Source organism: Protopterus annectens, chromosome 9.part0, assembly GCF_019279795.1.
Source record: "Protopterus annectens isolate FY-2018-M chromosome 9.part0, PAN1.0, whole genome shotgun sequence".
Lineage (NCBI taxonomy): Eukaryota > Metazoa > Chordata > Ceratodontiformes > Protopteridae > Protopterus > Protopterus annectens.
The window spans coordinates 1,637,859,967-1,637,881,506 of NC_056743.1; the positions used below are offsets into that span (position 1 = coordinate 1,637,859,967).

Here is a 21,540-nt window from a genome sequence, read left to right on the forward strand (position 1 = left end):
ACGATGGTACAAAGAAATACCACAACAGGTAAGAAGGCAGAGAGCATTATAGAATATTCCCGGCACGCAATTGGCCTGCTTGATTGGCCAGTATGAAAGATCGAATCAATAAAAACTAGTGGAAAAGGTTTTTCCATTAGTATAACTTTTTCCTTTAGTATAACTTCGCTTTTTGAAATGTTATTTGTTATGCGAATGACACAGCTTTAAAATAGCAACAAAGCTTTTTTTTTTGCTTGTGTTACCGCTGTTAAAAAACATTTAACATACCTTAGATTAAAATTAAAAAAGAGAAAAAAGAAATCTAGCTGCTTTTGTTTTTGTGTTTTGTTTGTTAAAATGAGTTTTATGCTAAGACAGTTAGACAGTTTTAAAAAAACATCTCAATCTCCGGACCGGACCAAACCACGCCAACCGTGGGTAAATTTAGCATTACCCACACCCAGGCGTGGGTTATTGCTATAATAATAAAGGTTAATGGGTAGTATTTATACACTCACTCAATAGACAAAATTCTAAGGAGATATTTCTCTCTCTCTCTATATATATATATATATATATATATATAGAGAGAGAGAGAGAGAGGAAGGAAATTTGAAGACTTATCTAAAAGCAGCAGCTGACACATCTTGCTGACAGAGTGGCAAATGAGATCTAATGGACAGAGGAGCATTGTGGGTAGAGTCTTAGCTCGAGAGTTTTTGGCTAGCGTGAGCTGTATAATGGCCAAGTCAGTTCCGAGAATTGGAACCAAGCCCCATTCATCAAGAATGAAGACTGACAACATCAGATCCTATATTAAATGTAGCAATCCATAGTTCATATTAGGCAGGTTGATTGGTTTCACATCCAGCTTTCTCTCAACAGAGCTATCGAAGGTAAATTGGCTGGCTAGTGACTCATTGCTTCAAGGTTGCTGGGCTCTGTGATGAGCACATACTGGTAATAAGAGGCAAAAAGACCATTACCACCATTAACTTAAGTCTTTGTTGTAGATTAAATTAGGCCAGGTCCACAACCCACTTATCACTGGCAAATACCCATGCCCATTTTGGGTGACAGTCAGTGTGGCCAAACCACCTAGAGCCAATTTTTCAACTTCAGATAGCTAGCCTTCACATGCTTGTGCTTAACAGTTCAGGAAAAAAATTCTGACTCTTGGTGTTTTTCACTTTACCTTTGGTTTAAAACCTCTTTATATAGTATTTTGGTGAACAAAGTTCAGTGATTAAAACAATGAGGTATGAGGAAGGAATAGTAAGCACTTGTAATATACTGCATGGACTTTGAGTTGGTGATTTCAGCTGAAAACAGACTTTTCTATCAATTAAGTCATAAAAAATACTTCTTAGTTATAACTTCTTCAGTAGCTGTTTCAAATGATGCTTGTTTACCAAGCAAAGGGCCTATCTTTTATATGTGGCAATGGCTTATGTGGAACAGGAAGTGAACAAAGTTTCCTATGACTGACAACTCACAGTTTAAGTAAAATAATTAGCAAATTAAAATAACCCTAAGCCATTCAAGATCTGCATAGTCCATTTACATACCTCATGTAAGCACACAATTCTGTTTAAAATAACATAAATCTGATTTGATTGCAGTTTATCAACATGTATTCAGCCAAAATAAGCATCATGTATGTTGCAGTAGAGATATTTTACCTGAGTTTTGAATAATGTTAGATTAATGAATGAGTTCAGTCACTATTTTGGAATATTACCTCTCCTCTTTATCTTTTATGAAAAAAAGGTTCTGGATGAGTACAAGAAGAAATTTCAATACCTCTTCAGAAGGAAGAAGAAAGAGCAGGACTTCACTACTACATCCAGCACTGCTGCCACTTTTATGATTGTATCATCTCATACTGTAAGTATTACAAAATATCTAAAAATGTTTTAGCTCATAGGGAATTACCAAACTAGCATGTTTTAGGAAAACCAGACATTTCTGTTATCACAGAGAATTAAAAGTGAGAGACTTTGAATTCATCAAAGGCAGTTCAAATATTTTTTATTTAACATTTGTTTACCAGGAAAGTCCAAATAGGACAGAGCCTATTTTCAGCAGAGGCCCAGGGAGAAATGCTTCAGATGCATGTCTTTGTAACATGGGAGAAAACCAGAGCACCCAGAGGAAATCCACACAAATGGAGGGAGGACATGCAGACTCCATATAGAAGGCACCCCAGCTGAGAATCAAACTACAGACCCTCTTGCTGGGAGGCAACAGTGCTAACCAATACACCACTGCACCAGCATGTCACCATAAACTCCTTTCAGTTATTATTGAGATTATCTTTTTCCTCAATGTTGTGAGACCATGCAGTTAACATACATAAGTTAGGGGTTTGGAGTGTCTCCTGCCACATGGTGATGTAGGTGGGATATGCCTTCTGAAAAACAAAATCACTGAAAGTGGTTTTCTGCAAAATGGATTCAAGTCAATGCAATCATGAAGACTGCTGTCAACAATGCCACTTAAATCTTTAAAATTTAACTGTCTTAGCAGAGGTGTACGGAGATGTTTGAGTTTTCTGGGATTCATATAGTCTCATTTCATGAATATCAGTGATGTAAAGCAAATGCATTTTTACTGTTGAGCTAGATTACTTTTATTTAGTATCAAAGACAGAATTAAAATATAATTTAATGTAGATTTCCATTATGCTAGTGAGCCAGTTTGAGTGGTGTCTTTACCAGATTCAAAGTAAGAACAATTTGTAAGTTAATACTAGGCTTTTCCTGTGGGATTTTCCTAAGCTTAGATTGTATATAAGAAATGTACCTAAAATAACTGAATTTCACCTATGAATCTTAACAAAAAACAAAAAAAATGGAATTCTCTAAAAAATGAGGAAGTCACTATTGAGAAGAGTAAAGTGAGGTAATCCAAACTGAGAAGAATAATGTAAATTTGAAGAAAATAGCAAATCTGCGCAACATCATTCAAAATAAGTATGTCCCTTAATAAATTATATTAAAACCAATAATAATTGATTATACCTAATTGAGGAGACTTTAAATACCCTGTCAGATGTCCTAGAGAAGCTCTGTAAATCAGAGATTAATATGAAACAAAGAATGGTTGGATGTCAGACCACCCAGGGTGAAATCTGTACCAAAATGACTGAACTGGAAGATATACCATAAAGACAAAATATATCCTTTAAGGTTATAGCTGTCCTAAAATACCTGTAGAGTACTTAGTTTATAAAATGCATGCATAATCAAATCAGCAACTGGACAAGTGTTCCCCAGATTGAAATTCTTATCAATAGTGCACACAGGATTTTTGTTCCCAGATTCCTCAGAAGAAAAATACCCAACCCAATTGCTGTCAAATTTCAAACATATCAATTAAGACGGAGGTGGCAGAAGGGTAAAACACTCATGATTTGGCAATACTAGAATCTATGCAAAGAATGACTATTACCTCCATACCAGACAAAAAAGAAATAAGCTTCTACCTATCTTCTAAAGTTGTAGAGAGCCTGGAATTAAATTTAAAAACCTTTATCCTGCAATTCTAAAAATGTACTTCCTGAGTGTAATTGAAAGCATTGTGTGAACCATAGCAAGCAATCGAGGTGATCCATGATTTTAAGTCTAATCTAATTTCAGTAAGGGGCCAGAAGTCACTGCCATGGCAATCCCAGTCACACCTTGAAAACTCTAAATCACTTGTCATTGATGATAGATCTGTTAAACCATTTTCAGTCTTAAAAAGCTAAATGCAAAACAGAGTGAATGAAGGCTGTATTCTTTCTAAGGGAGTGATTATGGAGAGAAATATAAACCACTAGATTGTGGAGCAAATCTCTGAGGGCCTCACATCCAATATTCAGGACAACTAGTTTCCTCCACTCTCTGCTTTTGCTATTACTGTCTTATGAAGCAAAATAGGGCACAGGTATATTGATAAATTTGAAACTTGGTTTTGCCATTGTGATCAATGAGATTGGGAATATTTGCATTGGGTTGTGGACTTTTCATGGCTTGTTTTGTTAAGCAATTATTGGGATTAAATTTTCTCTTTTGATTTGGCTTATGATTAAGCTTTGCATGTTAGCACAGTGTTTTCTTTGCACAAGGATGCATTGATAGCTGGTCTATGCCTACTATGTAATGGAAATTAGAAATTCAAGCCCTGGAGCTAGTTGTAAGACTGCACCTAACTACAATTTATTGGTTTGCTTTAGTTTGCTTATTGTGGATAAGAGGGAGTGATCCCACAGAATGATTACATTGGGATGTTCCTTCCATTGGTTTGCTTAGCTGACGGGAGCAGACTCAAGGTGTTTGCTGCTTTTGCTGTTACTGTTTGTAAAGATAACAGACAGGGAAGGATGTTTTTTGTTTTCAATTGTATTTTCTGCATTTGAGATCCAATATGCCTTGTCTGCATTTTGCAAGACTTTTCATGTCTGCATGTTTCCTCATCTTCTGGGGTATTAATTCCATCTGATGCTGTGATAGGTCTTTAGGAGTAGATTGGCAGTTTCAAGTGCCTATGGTACGGGTGCTTTATTTCAGTTCTACCAATCCAATATCTTCATTTACATTCCTGACACCCTTTAATCTTGCCTCTATGGAGACCATGTCAAGCTTCCCATAGATGTGCTTTGGCACTGGAGGAGGGTATGGTATTCAAAAACTGATTTGTGTTATTACATCATATATGCAGGCATACATGATATATGATTAGTGATATTGTATTATATATGCCTGCATTAGGAAGTACTAAAATAATGTTTATGTAGGCGCTCGGGCTATCACAAGGGAAGTCCTACACCCTATATCAACTCTCCAGATTGAACCGTTTGATAAGAGGCTTCATTTTCTACTTACTGACTGCTATAATTGTGGTTCACAGATGAACTAATACAGTATGATAAAAAAAAACAGCCCTCAAGTAATTAATGTTTTTTTTTTTACTTAGTTCACAATTGATGCTGCATTGGTGAGGGCCTTCAGGAAATCTTTTTAAGCAATTTAGTTTACTGAGAGAAGTGTGCTTAGGCTGGGATAGGTGAATTTCTGCTAAAAAGCAGCACATAATGAGATTGGAGGGGGGTACATAAGCATTAGAATGCATACTAGCATTATAGATCCTCCTTTTGTTTAGTGTCATGTCTATGGGGGTATGTTTATTGTGGTTCTAAGATCTACATTTTTAGAGTATTACTATTTTATATTTATATTGTGTTTGCAAGATTCGGCATGTAGTTTCAGTACTTAATTGGTTTAAGCTTGCTTTAATACAGCTGAGCACCACTTACATTGACTTGTTAGTTGGCTAGATAATCACAAATGTAAACAACACTTTGCAGAGGCTGGATTATGTGTGACCTGTTCTGATGAAAGCTTTTGCAAGTGCTAGAGGAAATGTTACACAGTCTTTAACTTGGAAAAGGGGGGTGTTTACCCAAAGGAAAGTATCACAAGATTTTTACCTAAGTTAAATATATGGATGATCTAAGAGTTTTAATCTGGAAAGAGAACAGTCTCACTGACCAAAATGGAGACCCAACTGAAAGAGGCAATAGAGACAGTAATAGAATATATCAATAAACTATCAATAATGCTGTGGCAGTTAAGCAAATATGCTTTAAGAATTCTTCTAGAGTGCAAAATGTTAGTTGGAAAGGTAAGACAACAAAAAATAGAGAGGTTCATTCCAAAGTTAAGGAATCATAGTACAGGAAAGTTAACTAAGGAACCAGGTGAAATAGTTAACATATTTTAGGGGATTTATGCCAGAATGTATAATATGGAGATGTGTGAGTTGCAAAAGGAAACACAAATGGACAATTATACCAAAGGGATCTTTTTTTTTTTTTTTTAAGTTTCAGTGAGGGTAGCAGAACCTTCTTGCATAAATGGCTAAACATTGGTGAATTAAAAGGGGTAGATGTCAAATAACCTATGGACAGGTTTACAGGTCAAGATGGTATTTCCATCAAGGTATAGAAACTAGCAGAGAAAATAAATGGAATATTTGGAAAAGGTTTTCAGTCAGTTACTGTAACAGAAAGACAGAGCCAAGCTCTAGTCAAATATAAAATGAAATGTAAGTATATCAGTTATACTGAAGGAAGGGTAAAATAAGAGATGGTTTATAGGCCTATTTCAATCCTCAGTCATGATTTTAAAATGTTCATGACTGCAACAACTAAAATAGTTGCAAAAGTCCTTCAAAGTTTATTGCTAAGGATCAATGCAGGTTTATAAAGTGAAGGAAAACTTTTGATAATGTAAACAGAACTTTAGTAATACTGAAGAATACACTGCAGAGGAAACCCCCTTTGTTACGGATTACTCTAGATGCAGAAAAAGCTTTTGACAGGGTGGATTGTGAATTCATTACGTGGGTTTTGGCAAAATTAGTTTTATAAGAAAGATTATTAAGATTAATAGGAAACATTTGTGATGAATCTCAAGCAAGAATTAAAACTGGCTACTTCTTAGCAAATAATTTTTTACTTAACTCATGCACTCCAGTGGAACTCTGGAGCTCTGTAATTACCAATAGTTGTACCCTGAGTTTTTGACAGAATCAAGTTACATCTTCACATTTCACATATTATATGATGTCATAAACTGACTAAAAAAATATTAATAGCAAACTGTTCATCACAAACAAACAAATATTTGCGGTAGTAGTACTTATTTGATTGTAGGTCTTAAAATGGTATACAACATAACAAGCACAGTAAATTTAATTTAGTTGCAGTTTTTAAACAACTTACAATTGCAGTTTTATTGCCTATTATGTAAACTTTAAGATGAAATATTCAAATTGCTTGTCTGTAGCATGGTTTTGGAATTATTAATGTAAATTTGAACTGGCTATATCAGATGCCTGGCGACATTAGTGGGGTGTAACTGCAGAAACAGCTAAAGGTGTCACTTAGCAACAAAGAGTTAAAAGAGTTCTATTTCAATACCTTTGAAGATAAAATTTAGCAAACAGTAGATAAAGAAATAAAAGACCTTATCTGAGGTGGAAGAAAACTTAGGATGTGCTGGGTAAAGTTGACCTCATCTCCAGAAGAAGGAGCAAAATAAGTTATGTACCTACCATAACGTTCCATGTTAGTTGTCCTTCATCTTGCCTTCCTTCTTGCTGTTTGGGTACCGGCTCTGACTCAGCCTACTTCTATAGCTCAAGAGCTGTTTACTCGCTCAAGGCTAACCCTTGTCCTGGAACGCCCAGCATCAGCTACCCAGATCTCGTTTGTGATAGCGCACACTAGACATATATAGTAACCAGTAACCTAAAAACTGATTTACCAAAATATAAGATCAGAGTAAACTGTAATAAAATTACCTGGCATGTGAACCAAGAAAAAAGAAATCAGCCAGTGAAACTATAATGAACTCCTCTCAATCTTCAACGAAGGGGAAGGAGGGGGGAATGCAAGAAGGAAGGTGAGATGAAGGACAACTAACATGGAACGTTATGGTAGGTACATAACTTCTTTATGTTAAGTTGTCCCATCTCGCCTTCATTCTTGCTGTTTGGGACAGCATCCCTAGCACCTAAAAAACCTGGGTGGCTCATTGGAACAGACTCTTCAGAACCGTGGAACCAAAGGAAGCCCTGCTCCAGAAGACCACATCCACTTTGTAATGAGAGATAAAGGTATGAGGGTTTGCCCAAGTGGCAGCTGCACAAATTGAGTCTATGGGCAATTTAGACTGAAAGGCTATAGAAGTGGCTAATGCTCTAGTAGAATGACCTTTTGGTTTTGCTGGTAAATCTTTATTTCTTAAATGATAAATAAAGGCAATGGTGTCAGATAACCATTTGGATAAGATCACCTTAGAAACTAGGAAGGCTTTGCTTATTGTGAGCATAGGAGAGAAATAACTGGTCTGACTTTCTTAGCTCTTTAGTCCTATGGAGGTAAAAACATAATTGTCTATGCACATCCAGCTGGTGAAGACTGTATTCTGCCTTGTTGCTATGATTGGAAAAGAAAACAGGGAGATCAATGGACTGATTTAAATCGTTTTCGGAACAGACTTTTGGTATAAGTGATAGATTGGTTCTCAGAGAAACTCTATTTTTTGTGAAACACCATATATGGAGGATGAACACAGAGTGTTTGGAGTTCTGAAATATGTCTAGCTGAGGTAATAGCAACCAGAAAAAGTGTTTTCCAAGAAATAAATTTTAAGGGACATGATGCTGCCGGTTCAAAGGGAGGCATAATTAAAGAAGTCAAAACTAAATTGAGATCCCAACGAGGAGGTGGATCCCTCACTAGGGGTCTAAGAAGAGATGTTCCTCTCATGAAGGCCTTGCAGAGCTTATGAGACATTATGCTAGAATTAAGAATTCCAATATGAAAATTAGATATGGCAGCCAGTTGTACCCTGATGGTAGCAGCAGCTGCACCTGACTGAAAAAGTTCTGCTAGAAATTCTAGAATTTCATGGACTGGGGCTGAAAAGGAGTCTAAGTTTCTAGATTCTGCCCAGTAAGAAAATATTTTCCATTGCCTAGCATAAGTCTTTCTCATAGTTGACTTATGGGAGGAAACAATCATATCACGGACTACTGGGGAGATACTGGGGAGCCTGGCTAAGGTAGGAAGTGGAGTAACCAAGCTGTGAGCTTGAGAGTCTGAAGGGATTGGTGTAACCCGCCTGACTGATGAATCAAAAGATCTGGCACCAGATCCAGAATCCAAGGCTGGTCTAGAAGGAGGAGGTGCAGGAATGGAAACCATATCTGTCGAGGCCAATAAGGGGCAAGGGGGATCATTTTGCAACCCAACAATTTTGCTTTCTGTATGAGTCTTGGAATTAGGGGAAATGGGGGAAATGCATAAAGGAGTCCCTGAGGCCAGTCGTGGACTAGACCGTCTCTGGGTGTTTGACCTGGAGGAGGAAGCAGGGAGAAGTGGCTGCTGCATTTGTTGTTGAGGGGAGTGACAAATAGATCGCAGCAAGGCTGGCCCCATTTGCGGAAGATAAGATCCGCAACTTCCTGATTCAGAGACCACTCGTGAGGCACTAGGATAGCCCTGCTGAGCCTGTCCACTATTACGTTGGATTTCCCAAGGATATGCGTTGCTGTCAGAAAATGTTAGGAGGAAATCGCCCATTGCCATAGTCTGAGGGCTTCTCGACACAAGTGGTAGGAACTGTTCCCGCCCTGCTTGTTGATGTACCACACAACTGACATGTTGTCTGTTTGGATTGCAATAGTCCCAGAAGGAACAGTGTCTTGAAGAGCTTGCAATGCTAGGAACACCACTCTCATCTCTAGGACATTGATATGCAGATGGTACTCATGAGGTTGCCACATGCCTTGGACTGTCCTGCCTAGATAATGCCCTCCCACCCTATCAGGGAGGCATCCATGGTCACTGTGGCTACCGGACGGGGTTGTATGAAAGGTCTGTCCTGAGTCACCAGTGGGGAGACCATCCACCAAGAGAGGTGTCTTTTGCATGTTCTGTAATCAATATCATGTGAGACATGCACAATTCATGGAAAGACCACAGCATGAAAAGAAGCCACTGAAGGATTCTCATGTGGTAACGTGCTAATGGAACAAGAAGAAAGGCAGCTGTGATGGAGCCTAGAGCTTGCAGGACATATCTGACTTGAATCTTTCTGCTCTGCATTATAAGTGACACTTGTTGGCAAATAGTGAAAACTCTTTCCTGAAGTAACCTTGCAAACATCTGTTTAGTGTTTAATTCTGCTTCTATATATGTAATAAATTGACAGGGCAACAAGGCAGATTTTTCAAAATTTACTGTGATGCCTAGTTGGGTGCAGGTTGAGATTGTATAATCCTGTGCCTCTAAGAGTTGATGCCTGGTGGTAGCAGTCGGGAGCCAGTCGTCTAGATAGGGAAACACATGGAATCCTTGATGTCTCAGGTGAGCCGTGACTACTGCCATACATTTGGTGAACACCCCGGGGGCTGTGGTGAGACCAAAGGGCAGACCTCTGAACTGGCAATGACTGGCCCCCACCTAGAAGTGAAGAAATTGCCTGGAGCATCTGTCCATTTTGGTATGGTAGTACGCATCCTGAAGATCTACAGAGCACATCCAATTGTCCTGACCCAGAAAAGGGAGAATGGACTGCAGTGTTACCATCTGAACTTTTCTTTTTGTACAGATTTGTTCCATCTGCTGAGATCCACTATTGGTCTCCAGTTCCCTGTCTTTTTTGGTACTAAAAAGAATCTTGAGTAAGTCCTGTATTCTAGTTGGTCTGTGGGGACTTCCTGAATGACTCTTTTTTCTAGCAGTTTTGAGGCTTGTATGACTGCTTGATCCCTTAGATTGGGTGGGACATCTGGGATGGACTTTTTTGACTCTAGAGGGGGTTGATGGAAGGGGAATTTTGTAACCTCCGGATATAATAGATAGTACCCATCTGTCTCTTGTTATATTTGGGTACAGCAAAAGTCTTCCCCCGACTGCCTCCAGAGGTGAGCAGTCAGGCAACCCATTAGGGATGCTGGAAGGGTTTGGCAGAGAAAGTTTCTCTGTCACCCTGATTTTGTGGTCCCCCTCTGCCACGCGGGTGGCGTCTGCCATTGTTGTTGTTTCCCCCTCTGCCCCTGGGGGAAAAATCACCACATGTCAGGCAAGGGTCCCTGGGATTTTCAAAACCACATCTTTCCTTCCTTCTGACCCTTGGGATAAGGTCTGTTAGGAGTGGAAAAATGGACTCCCATGGCAGAGAGAGTCTTGCCTTCCTGCTCACACCTAGTCAGCGTGTCTTTCACTTGAGGCCCAAATAATGAGGAGCCATCAAAGGGAGTATTAGTAAAGGATGCTCTAAAGGGTTCTGCAAATTGACACAGTTGCAGCCAAGCATGTCTTCTAAGGGGCACTCCTGTACCTGTGGCTCTGCTTGCTCCATCGGCTACATAGGAAATAAGCCTCATGGAGGAGTTGACTATTGAATTAAGAGTCACAAGCTGGGAAGCTATTTTGGCTGATGCTCCCTCAGCTGTAGGATCTTATAGGGTATCTCCAAGCTCTTTTAGGAGATCTCTTTGAAGTTGTGTAAAATGAGAGAGATAATTCAGGGACCTCATGGAGAAGGTCACTGAGGAAAACATTCACTTCCCATATCTGTCCATCATCCTAGACTCTTTGTTTGGTGGATGGACAGACGAAGAAGTTTCGGCTAACTCTTTCTTGGTGGCTGCTGCTACCACCATGGCATTAACTGGCACACCTTTAGTGAGAAATTGCTTGTCCTGGGGAGCTGTTATGAATTTATTTGGTCTCCTCGGAGTAGGTTCCACAGAATCTGGAGCTGACCAAGCCTTTCGAGCCACTACAGACATGAGTGGATTGAAAGGTGGAGACACCCAGGAGGTGGAGGGTCGGGAAACAAATGCCTCCAGGTATACAGACTCATCCTCAGGAGGGGCTAGTGAAGTCCAGCCAGCCCTCTGCCTAAGCATTAAGGATGTCCAAAAAGGCAACATCTTCTGAGGGGGACCTCTGGGACCCTTCTGATTCATCCAGGTATGTATCTGAGGTGACAGACTCAGAGGAGTCCAGGTGCTTTCTCTTGCACTTCTTCTTCCAGGCAGGCTTGTCTGAGTGATCAGGGGAGGCCTCAGAAGAAGAGGGATCACCCAATGGGGTGTCCTGGGGCATAGGTTCCCTACACTTCTGAGCCGGAGGAGGAGCAGAGGTTGGCACAGGCACCATGAGGGATGGAGCTGATGGGGCTGATAGTAGGGCTGTTTCAGCACACTCCACATGACCTCAAAGGCATCCTGACCCCATGGCAAAGAAAGCTCCGGCGAGACGGGTGTCCTTCTCCGCGTCTAGTGTGATGGCTCCGAGGCCGAAGTGGGAGCCGAGCTCACTTGTGCCGAAGCTCCGAGAGGGAGAGTGGGGTCAGACAAGGGTCCAATGCCACTTCCCCCTTTGGAGCCAATGAGAGAGCTTTGGCACCCAGATCCCTTGATGGATGGAACAATTGAGGTGATCAGAGCCGACGTCGGAACTGAAGAGGAGGTGATCGGCACGGTCGGTTCTACTATCAGCGCATCCATGGTCCCTGGCTCCGAACTAAGTGTAGTCAGAGAAGAAATGGAGATAGAGGTGGATGGAGCCACAACCTGCTTTGGTGGGCTGGAAAGTAATTTCACAAGGGCCTGTGACTTAAGCAACCTGCTGACTACTCTCTCCACATCCTGATCTGATAACCTAGAGGATTGAGAGGAGTGGGATGAAGAGCGATGACTGCATTCGATTCCTAGTAAGAGTGACTGTGGCACCAAACAGATCGGCTCCAATGAAGGAGACCTTGCTTGCTTGTGGCTCTGAGACGGCTCTGAGGTAGCAGCTGGAGCTGAGGGAGGAGTCTTGTCGATGCTAGTCGGCACCGACAAACTTGGTTGTTCAAGCACAAGAGTTGGTTTCCAAAGATGGAGCTGACGGCTTGACAGACTAAGAGGATTTCACTGGCTGAGAACCTTTAGCCGGGGAATCTTGTGCTTTCAATAATTCTTGAAGGATTCATTTGTTTTTGCACTCCTGCAGGACCCTTGGACTAAATGCATGACAGATAGAGCAGGAGTCCTGCAGGTGCACATCCCCTAAACAATAAACAATTTCCTGACAGCATGAGTCACACTTTTTAAAGCCGGAGACTTTGGCTTCTTTAGAGATCTTTCAACAACTAAACTAAAGAAGCAAACAGTTTTTTTTTTTTTTTTTTACAAATAAAGAAAAAAAGGAGAGCCTCTAACTTAAATGGCTGTCCTAAGGGGGAGGGAGGGAGAACTCTCTAATTTAAATGAGTTCAGGGGAAACAGAAAGGCCTGCGAGTATGGAGTGATGGCAAACAAAGCACAACACACAAGAAAAGGCGATAAGGGGATACAAAGTACTACATAGACAAAAACATATTCAATTCTGAAGAATAAACAACAATAATAGAAAAATCTATACTAAGCCTGAGCCAGTAACGAAGCAACTTCACAGCTGAAGCGGCAAACGAGATCTGGGTAGCTGACGCTGGGCATTCTTGGATAAGGGTTAGCCTTGAGCCAGTAAACAGCTCTTGAGCTATAGAAGAAGGCGGAGTCAGAGCCAAGGATCAGCTCCGAACCCAAACAGCAAGAACAAAGGCAAGATGGGACAACTTAACATCTGGCTTTACCAAATGTTAAAGGTTATTTTGAAGCTACATACCATGCATAAAGCAGACAATATGCCAAAATGGAAACAAACAGTCCTTATCAAATTGAAAAGGAGAGGTCTTACAAGCATAATGAAAGATTAGGATTCTGGATGGAATTAAGTGAAAAAAAGACAGAATCATACAGAATATCATATATATGAAGCAGCTAAGAAGATTCTCAATACTAAACAAGTAAATGAGAAATGAGGTCATCTCAATAAGGCTGCAAATAGGTAAGACCTGCAAGGGTGACCTCCAGTTTGCTGGAAATTATTGGTATAAACATGATAAAAAACAAGACTTTAGAAGCAAATTCAGGATGCAGGATGTAATTTTAGACTGGGACCAAGCAAAATACACATTTATATTTTCAATGAATGATCACTTATGTTTTCTCGGACTGATTGTAGAAAAGACTGCCCGTAAGAGAGTGATCACAATATAGGTAGAGATGCCTGAGCTGATAAAGTTTTTAATAGAGCAGAGAACCTCTTCTCCTAATATAAGATATATTATAAGCAGGGCCTGTAGACATTTATTCCACAGTATTTGTGGCCATGTAGAATCCTTAATACAAGGAAAAGAAAAAAAACCCAGGTCTTATGTACACGTTGAAAATAATTTTGTTTTTGTTGTGTTTGCATTTTTACCTTAAATGAAGACAAAACACTTCTTCCTCTCTTTCAGTGGTATTTATTACACACATGTCGAAGCCTACTGGAAAGTACCAGGGGAGACTCCCCAAACAAAGGAGTGCATAAGCTTATATGCTGGTGATAATGCTGACAGTACAAAAATATAAATTAGACCAATTAAAAAGTACAAAAGACAATTAACCAATCAGTGGTTTACCCATAGGCTTGAAGCAGTTCACATTACTACATCTCTAGGCACAGAAAGAAAATTGGATATACTTCCATACAAGGCACATTTCCTGCCATCTGACAGGCTCTTGTTTTTCAGTACTTTTCCACTATTCACAGTTTACTTAATAGTTCATATCAATACATACAGGTTTTCACATACATACAGGTTTTCACATACTCAATCTCCTTTGAACACATGCTTTGACCATTCATATTCCACAATCCCCCATTTGATGCTGTGTAAGAAGCACCATTTAGTCTATCATACATTTGCCCTAAGTCTAACATAACCATGTGGCTAGTTCCTTCAACATTGTCACATATTTGAATTTTATCATCCATAACTGTAGGCATATAAAACTTAGGCACCTTTTTAGTAGTCCTGAAAGACATTAATTTCAAAATCAATGCTTTGATTAAAAACACAACAAGAAAAGCAATAAGAGCTAATACTGCAATTAATAGGATCAAATTTAAAAGTCCACCTCCCCATCCTGAAAACAGGTTAGTTAGTCATGCCCACATTGACTTATCGGCCTCCTTGGCCTTAGAGAGTTTGGAGACTCTCTGAATGAGTTTGGGATAATTTTCAGTCTTGTGCTGATTGTCAGGAATAAATGTACAGCACTCCTCCTGGATTAAAGCACAAGTTCTGCCTTTTGCCGCTAGGGTGAAATCAAGAGCCATACAATTTTGGAGGACTACAGCTCTCATGGCAGTCAGTTCATCAGTCACTAGTTCTAAGGCAGAAAATGTGGCATTGCTTAATACCTCAAGCAATTTAGACAGTTTTCTCAGTTCCCAAATTGATTTTGCTGCTCCATATGCTGGGATTATACCAGCCCATGATATGACGTCATCACCCAAGTCCATATGAGACAGTCCTTTAGTGCCAGCATGAGCTAAGTCATGATGATAAATCCATGATGCATCAATTTGGCCTAATGGATTGGTAGGCTTTTTAACCTCTCGCACATTCCGGATTTTCCCTTGGGGTAAGGCAGATGTATGTCAGATGGCTGGAACTAGATAACCTAGAAACAGCTACCAGACCAGTTCTCTGGTAGCCATTTATAGGCCCTTCTTCCGCACATAAAATAACAGTCTTGTACCAAGGTGGTAACATTTAAAGAGTGGTCACTGCCCATGGTTATGTCATGAAATATGGCAAGAAATATGATTTTACGAGAACCAAATAATGAGGCATTTCTCAATATCAGCTGAATGGCATCAAATGAAACTTGACAGCCCGAGGCTAAGCATTTTCCTTCTGTATAATTGCACTGGCATTCGATTGTCGTACTGCAGATACTTTGTCCCATTTTTCAAGGCCAGTGATGTTGACTTGAGTAATTCCGTCGGAAACACAGAGTGCCATTGCGACGGAGAGAAAGTTGTAATGAAATAGATTTAATGGATGTAATGTTAACAGTATTGTCAAGTAGACTAGTCCATGTATCAATGATACTTAGTGGAGCCGCAGCCAATGACAATCCCCCATGCACGGAGGGAATAGAAGTGCAGATCCAGCAGATAGAGACGTTGAATATAGAAGCATAAACATATCTGATGGCTTGATAGATGTTGAAAGGTGGGTGCCAAATGGCTCATTTGGCGTGATGCATCAATGGAGCAGGAAATAAAAATGGCCACAGCAAAAATAATAGTACAACAAGAATGACCACCAAAATGATTGTCCAGTATTTGTGTGGAAATGGTGGTTGAGTTTGTGTAGTGTCAGAAGTTTAGAGTTTTCCAAAAGGGTAAATATTAGGCATTGTCAGGTACTGGAACAGTTCTACTGCAAGTAAGTGTAGCAATAGGAGGAGAATCTGGAGTTGAAAAAGATGAAGGCTGTTGATCTTCAGATGGCACAACCTTTTTGACGTGTGAACTGTAGATCCAAGTTGGAGATCCCTGCAGTCACACAGCAGATGACATAGTTAGAAGAACCAGGAAGGGCCCCTTCCAGCACGGTTGGAGTGCTGTTTTTCTAGAGAAAGATTTAATGTAGACCCAATCCCCTGGTTGCAAAGCAGATGGTAGAAAAGGATCAGGAAGATGTTGAGCAGCTGCTACTTGTCGGCGATGAAACTGTAAGAAAGAAACAAGAGATTTGCAATACAAAAGAACGTCATTGTCTAATGCATCATATTCAGAAAAAAGGTGGTGCCATAGGCATGCGCAAAGGGCGACCCATGAGTATTTCATGTGGAGAAAGACCCTTAGTAGGATGCGGTTGTGACCGCATAGAAAGTAAAGCTAGTGGTAAGGCCTGTACCCAAGTTAGGCCTTTTTCTGAAGTGACTTTAGCAAGTCTGGTTTTCAAAGTCTGGTTCATACGATCAATAATATCTGATGCCTGTGGTCTGTATGGACAATGAAATTTCATAGAAATGCCTAACACTGTACACAATGAATCAACTGGCTTAGCAGTAAAATGTGTCCATCGGTCAGAATATATTTGACAAGGAACACCAAAATGACTTATCAATTCATAACACAACTTTTTTGCAACTGAAATAGCATCATTCTTAGCACATGGGTAGGCTTCTAACCATCCTGAAAAATATCAACAATAGTCAAAACATATTTAAAATGAGCACAAGGTGGAAGTTCAATAATGTCCCATTGTAAGGCACAAAACAGTCCCATTAGTTTTGGCACAGGTTGAGCGGGAGCCAGAGTGCCCTTTGAAATGTTATGCTGTAAACAAATGGAGCACATGCTCAAATAATGTTGCACAGAAGCAGAAAGTCCTGGGGCAAACCAATCCTTCTGGATTTGTTTAATCAATGCTTGTATCCCGACATAAGCTGGCAAATGGTATGCTTTTATAAGAGAATATAACATGGATGTGGGGCAAATTAATCTGCCATGCGGGTGCTGCCAAACTGAATCAGAGCATTGAAAACAATTATGGGCCAGCCATGTTTTTCTTTCTGATTCCGATGATTCAGTTTGTAAAGCTTTCATTACAGTAGTGTCAAAAGTAAGTGTTTGTAAAATAGGCTGCAAAAATGTTCCCTGAACAGTATTCGAAAGAGCAGCCTGCTTGGCAGCCCAGTCAGCTAAATTATTTCCCTTAGCTACTAGAGCGTCGTTAGACTGGTGAGCTGCACACTTGACAACAGCAATTTTGGAAGGATAATAATAAGTCCTGCAAGAGGTGATCGAAATACAGGTAATTTTTTATTGGTTCCCCAGAGGATGTCAAAAAAACCCTTTCCTTCCATAGGGTACCAAAATTACGAACAACACCATGGGCATAACGTGAATCAGCATAAACAGTAACAGATTTGTCTTTGACCATTTTACATGCATGCGAAAGTGCCACTAATTCCGCGGCTTGTGCGGAAGTGCCAGGAGGTAATTGTCTAGTTTGCAAAGCCTGAGATGGTAAACAGACTGACCATGCAGCCTGAAGTTCACCAAAAATATTTTGTAAACAGGATCCATCCACAAAAAGAACTAAATCAGGATTAAGCAAAGGAACATCTTGCAAATCTAATCTAGGAGACAAAACAGTGCACACAGTCATGTGGTTCGCCCTCGTTACTAGTTGGAATTAATGAAGCAGGGTTTAGTGGTGGGCAACGTGTAATTTGAATAGCAAGATTACTTAATAAACTTAACTCATATTTAGTGAGGCGAGCATTAGAAAGATATTGAGTCTTTGTTTTTAAAAGTAATGCTTGTACCGCATGCGGTACCGCTAATATAGTGTCATGCCCTAATGTCAATGGTGCTGCCATATCTTTCAAAACAGCAGCGGCTGCTACTGCATGTAAACAGGATGGGATAGCCAGAAGCAACAGGGTCTAACTTAGTACTGTAGTATACTATTGGTCGATAGCCTCCTGTGCGCGCTTGCGCCAGTAGGCTCAGGGCAGTTTTATTTCTTTCACAACAGAAGAAAACAAAGGGTTTAGAGTAATCTGGGAGCCACAGGGCAGGTGGGTTAATCAATGCCATTTTAATAGCCTGAAAGGTGGTTTCATGTTCAGGGGACCAAGGCAGTGGGTCTGTGACCTCCTTTTTAAGAGCTGTAACAGAGGAGCCGAAATTTCTGAAAAATTGGGCACCCACTGTCTACAATAACCTGGTAGGTGGAGGAATCCCCTGAGTTGTCTCTGAGTTACAGGGCGCGATGCAGTCTGAATGGAGGTGATTCTGCTTGGAAGAATTTGACATGAACCTGTGGAAATGATATGTCCCAGGTATTGTACGTTTTCTTGAGCAAACTGCAATTTGAATTTATTTACCTTAAAACCTCGTTCAGCTAAAAATCTTAGAACTAGAAGCGAGTCTTCTATACAAGACTGGGTATCTTGTGAAGCAAGAAGAATATCATCTTCATACTGAACTAATACTGAACGTGGTGGTAATTGTAAATCCTGCAGTTGTCTATGCATCTCTCTGGAAAACTAGGTTGGAGATTCTACATACCCCTGAGGTGGTCGGGTCCAAGTGTACTGTTGGCCCTTATAAGTGAATGCAAATAAATACTGACTATCTTCATGTACTGGGATAGACAAGAAAGCTGATGAAATATCTATAACTGTAAAACACCATGCTGTAGGTGGGATACAGCTCAAAATGGTAGCTGGGTTTGGTACCATTGGGAAAACAGGCAAGACAGCTTTATTGACTTCCCGCAAGTCTTGCACAAATCTGTAAGCTTGTTTACCAGGTTTCTTTACCGGTAGAATTGGGGTATTACATGGACTTGCTGTAGGTACTATAATTCCTTGTTGCACCAGGGCAGAAATGACGGGGTCAATACCAGATGTGGCCTGTACCATCAAAGGGTACTGTGGTACCGAGGTAACTTTGCTCAAGGTTTTAAGGTTATTTTAACAGGAGTGGCTGAAATTAGAAATCCAACATCATTATCATGAGTGGTCCATAGAAGAGAGAGTAATGAGGTTAAACTCTTATTCTTGTCAAGGTCAGACTGCATACACATTGTTTGCAGAGTGACATTTTCATCTAAAGTAGCCAAATTACTATCTTGTCTGAAAGTACTTGTAAATATACTCCTTCAGCGGTACAGAAGATAGTTGCTCCCATTTTACAGAGCAAATCTCTTCCCAATAAATTTAACAGTGCTGAGGGTCCTACTAAAAATGCATGATTGTCTTGCAAAGGTCCCAAAGTCACTGGGACTGGGATGGTTTCAGAATATTCAATAGGAATGCCAGAGAAACCTACCCCTCTGGTTACGTTATTGGAGAGGGGGACATTTATTGCTTCTTCACCGGCAAACATGGATTTGGATGCTCCAGTATCAATCAAGAAGGGGTACGGTTTGTTTTTGACAAGTAACGTAACACGTGGTCCATCTTGATCCACAGGTATGAAAGAGCACAACTGCTGTTGTCCTTGCTCAGGGAAACTTCACTGTAATGACTGCCGATTGGATGGAGTCCAATTAGAATTCCACTGAGGTGATGTATCAGTGGGTGGGGCAGATTGCTCAGCCAGATAGGGACATTCATTTCACCAGTGGCCTACTTGGCCACAATTAAAGCACTCCATTTGATTTTGGGGTGTGGCTGATCAATCTTCCTGCCAGTTTTGTCTGTTATGGTTTCCAGCCCCTTGGCATCCGCCTCTCCCTCTTTCCCGTCCATGTCCTCACCGCCCATGCTGCCCAAAGGCAGTGCACATCTGAATTTGCGCTTTAACCAATTTCTCTTGTAAATCCTTTTTTCCTGTGCTAAGTGGTTGGAGAGGTATTGCACTTGTGTAACTAATTTGTGCAATCCAAGACTAGGCCAGTTTAAACACACTTCTTTTAACTTATCTCGTACTTGTGGGTGTAACCCATCTACGAAAGCAGCTGACAATCCACTTTGTGCCGGCCCTTCAGTGGGTTTGAGGTATCCAGAATAAGCCTCAAAGGCTTCAGTGAGATGATTTAAATACTCGTCCACGGGTTTGTCTTCTTTTTGAAGTATTGACTTGATTTTGGACCAGTTGGGTGTGGGTGGAACTATTATTGTGATAGCATCTACTAAACACTGTCTAACCACTTCAAACCCATTATCTCCATGTGAGTCATGTTTCGGAATCAGAGTAGGGACATTGGCATGGTCCCAAATCCATTTCATCAGCTCAGCCGGTATAGCGTATTGAAGAACTGCCTTAACTTCTTCTATCGTAGGATTTTGTAAACAAATATGTCCTGCCAGCACACGCTGGAATTTAGCTGGGTTAGTATGAATGGGCGGTAACGATTTAGTAATGGCTTGAAAATCAACTGCCAACCACGCCCTAGGTACTACAACGGTCGGTGGTTCCTGTGCACTTCTAGCATGAGCCGGGTTAGGTACCTCCCTCAAAGGTAACAATCTGTTGTCATCTGACAACTCCAACCCTGAATCTGGATTAAATTTATCTGGTCCAAAATACCCATCCCCAATGTCCATTATAGCAGGGAACCGACCAAAAAGCCTTTGTTGGTGTAAATGTTGTTTTCCTTCACCTTTATAGTACAGTTTAGCCTTAAAATACATTACAGCTTTTGCTTTTTTATGAGTCTTAATACGAGTTTTTGGTCCCTTTTTTCTATCGCTTGTGTCTGGATCTGAGTCACTAGAGTAACTCTTCACTACTCATTCTCTTTCTTTAGGGGTGGGGTCTTAGTGGTGGAATCTAGCTGCTGTGCTTCTGCTCCTTGTTGAGCGAGGGGGGGCTGATACTGTGGGGATGCAACTGGTGGTGTAGTTGGTGGTGGGGGGAGCCAAGCATTATCGTCTTCTGATGATTCAATTATCTGTAATTTAGCTAATTCCTTCACAGGATAAAGCCCCTTAAAGGGTGGGTCCTTCAAACATTTACCGTTTACTATATGTAAGTTACTAGCAGTTTGTTGTAATTCTTTCAGTTGCTCTTTTAATTTCTGCTGATTATCCGAATAACTAATAACTAATAACCGAATCCTTTTCTCTTTCTTTCGCCTCTGTCATCCAATCATTAAATGCTGCCCAGCACAACCCTGGTATTCTTCAACCTTTTCTTCTTAATTTCCCTTGGAGATTTAGCAAAATATTTTTATTAAAACTACCATTCTCTGGAAAGGCGAGTTTACCATTGTCCTCAGTGAGGGTGACCCACTGACCTATAAACATACAACTGTCCCGGGACACACGAAAAAACATATAACCAGCTGGTGTACCTCTTTCTGGCTCTTTTATGGTTCCCACACTCGCTCCCATTTTCACATGATAAGCTATTCTGTATTTTACAGAGGTAGCTATGGCATTTTGTAAATGTTGTTTTCCCCACTCTTGTATTTCCTTTCACTCTTATGTCGCCAGTGTTTCGTTTTATCCCACTCTCATACTGCACAAATAATAGCAGAGAGAAAAGAAAAAAAATACAAGCCACTTACCTCAAACAACTGAATGAGAGGAATTATTACATTTCTATAAAATTATCAATACCAAATTTGTGAAGCAGATAAGTACAGGAAATGA

The 21,540-nt window shown here is 40.4% G+C and overlaps 1 protein-coding gene across 1 annotated transcript in view; it reads left to right on the top strand.

The window, feature by feature from the left end:
* The window catches only part of LOC122812216 (adhesion G protein-coupled receptor E1-like), a 1,201,768-nt gene that overhangs the window by 1,144,308 nt on the left and 35,920 nt on the right, over nt 1-21,540 (top strand). Inside the window, exon 21 of the mRNA XM_044084558.1 lies at nt 1,753-1,869. Within this exon, the coding sequence (XP_043940493.1) occupies nt 1,753-1,869 (117 nt within the window). The remainder of the gene's footprint in view (nt 1-1,752; nt 1,870-21,540) is intronic.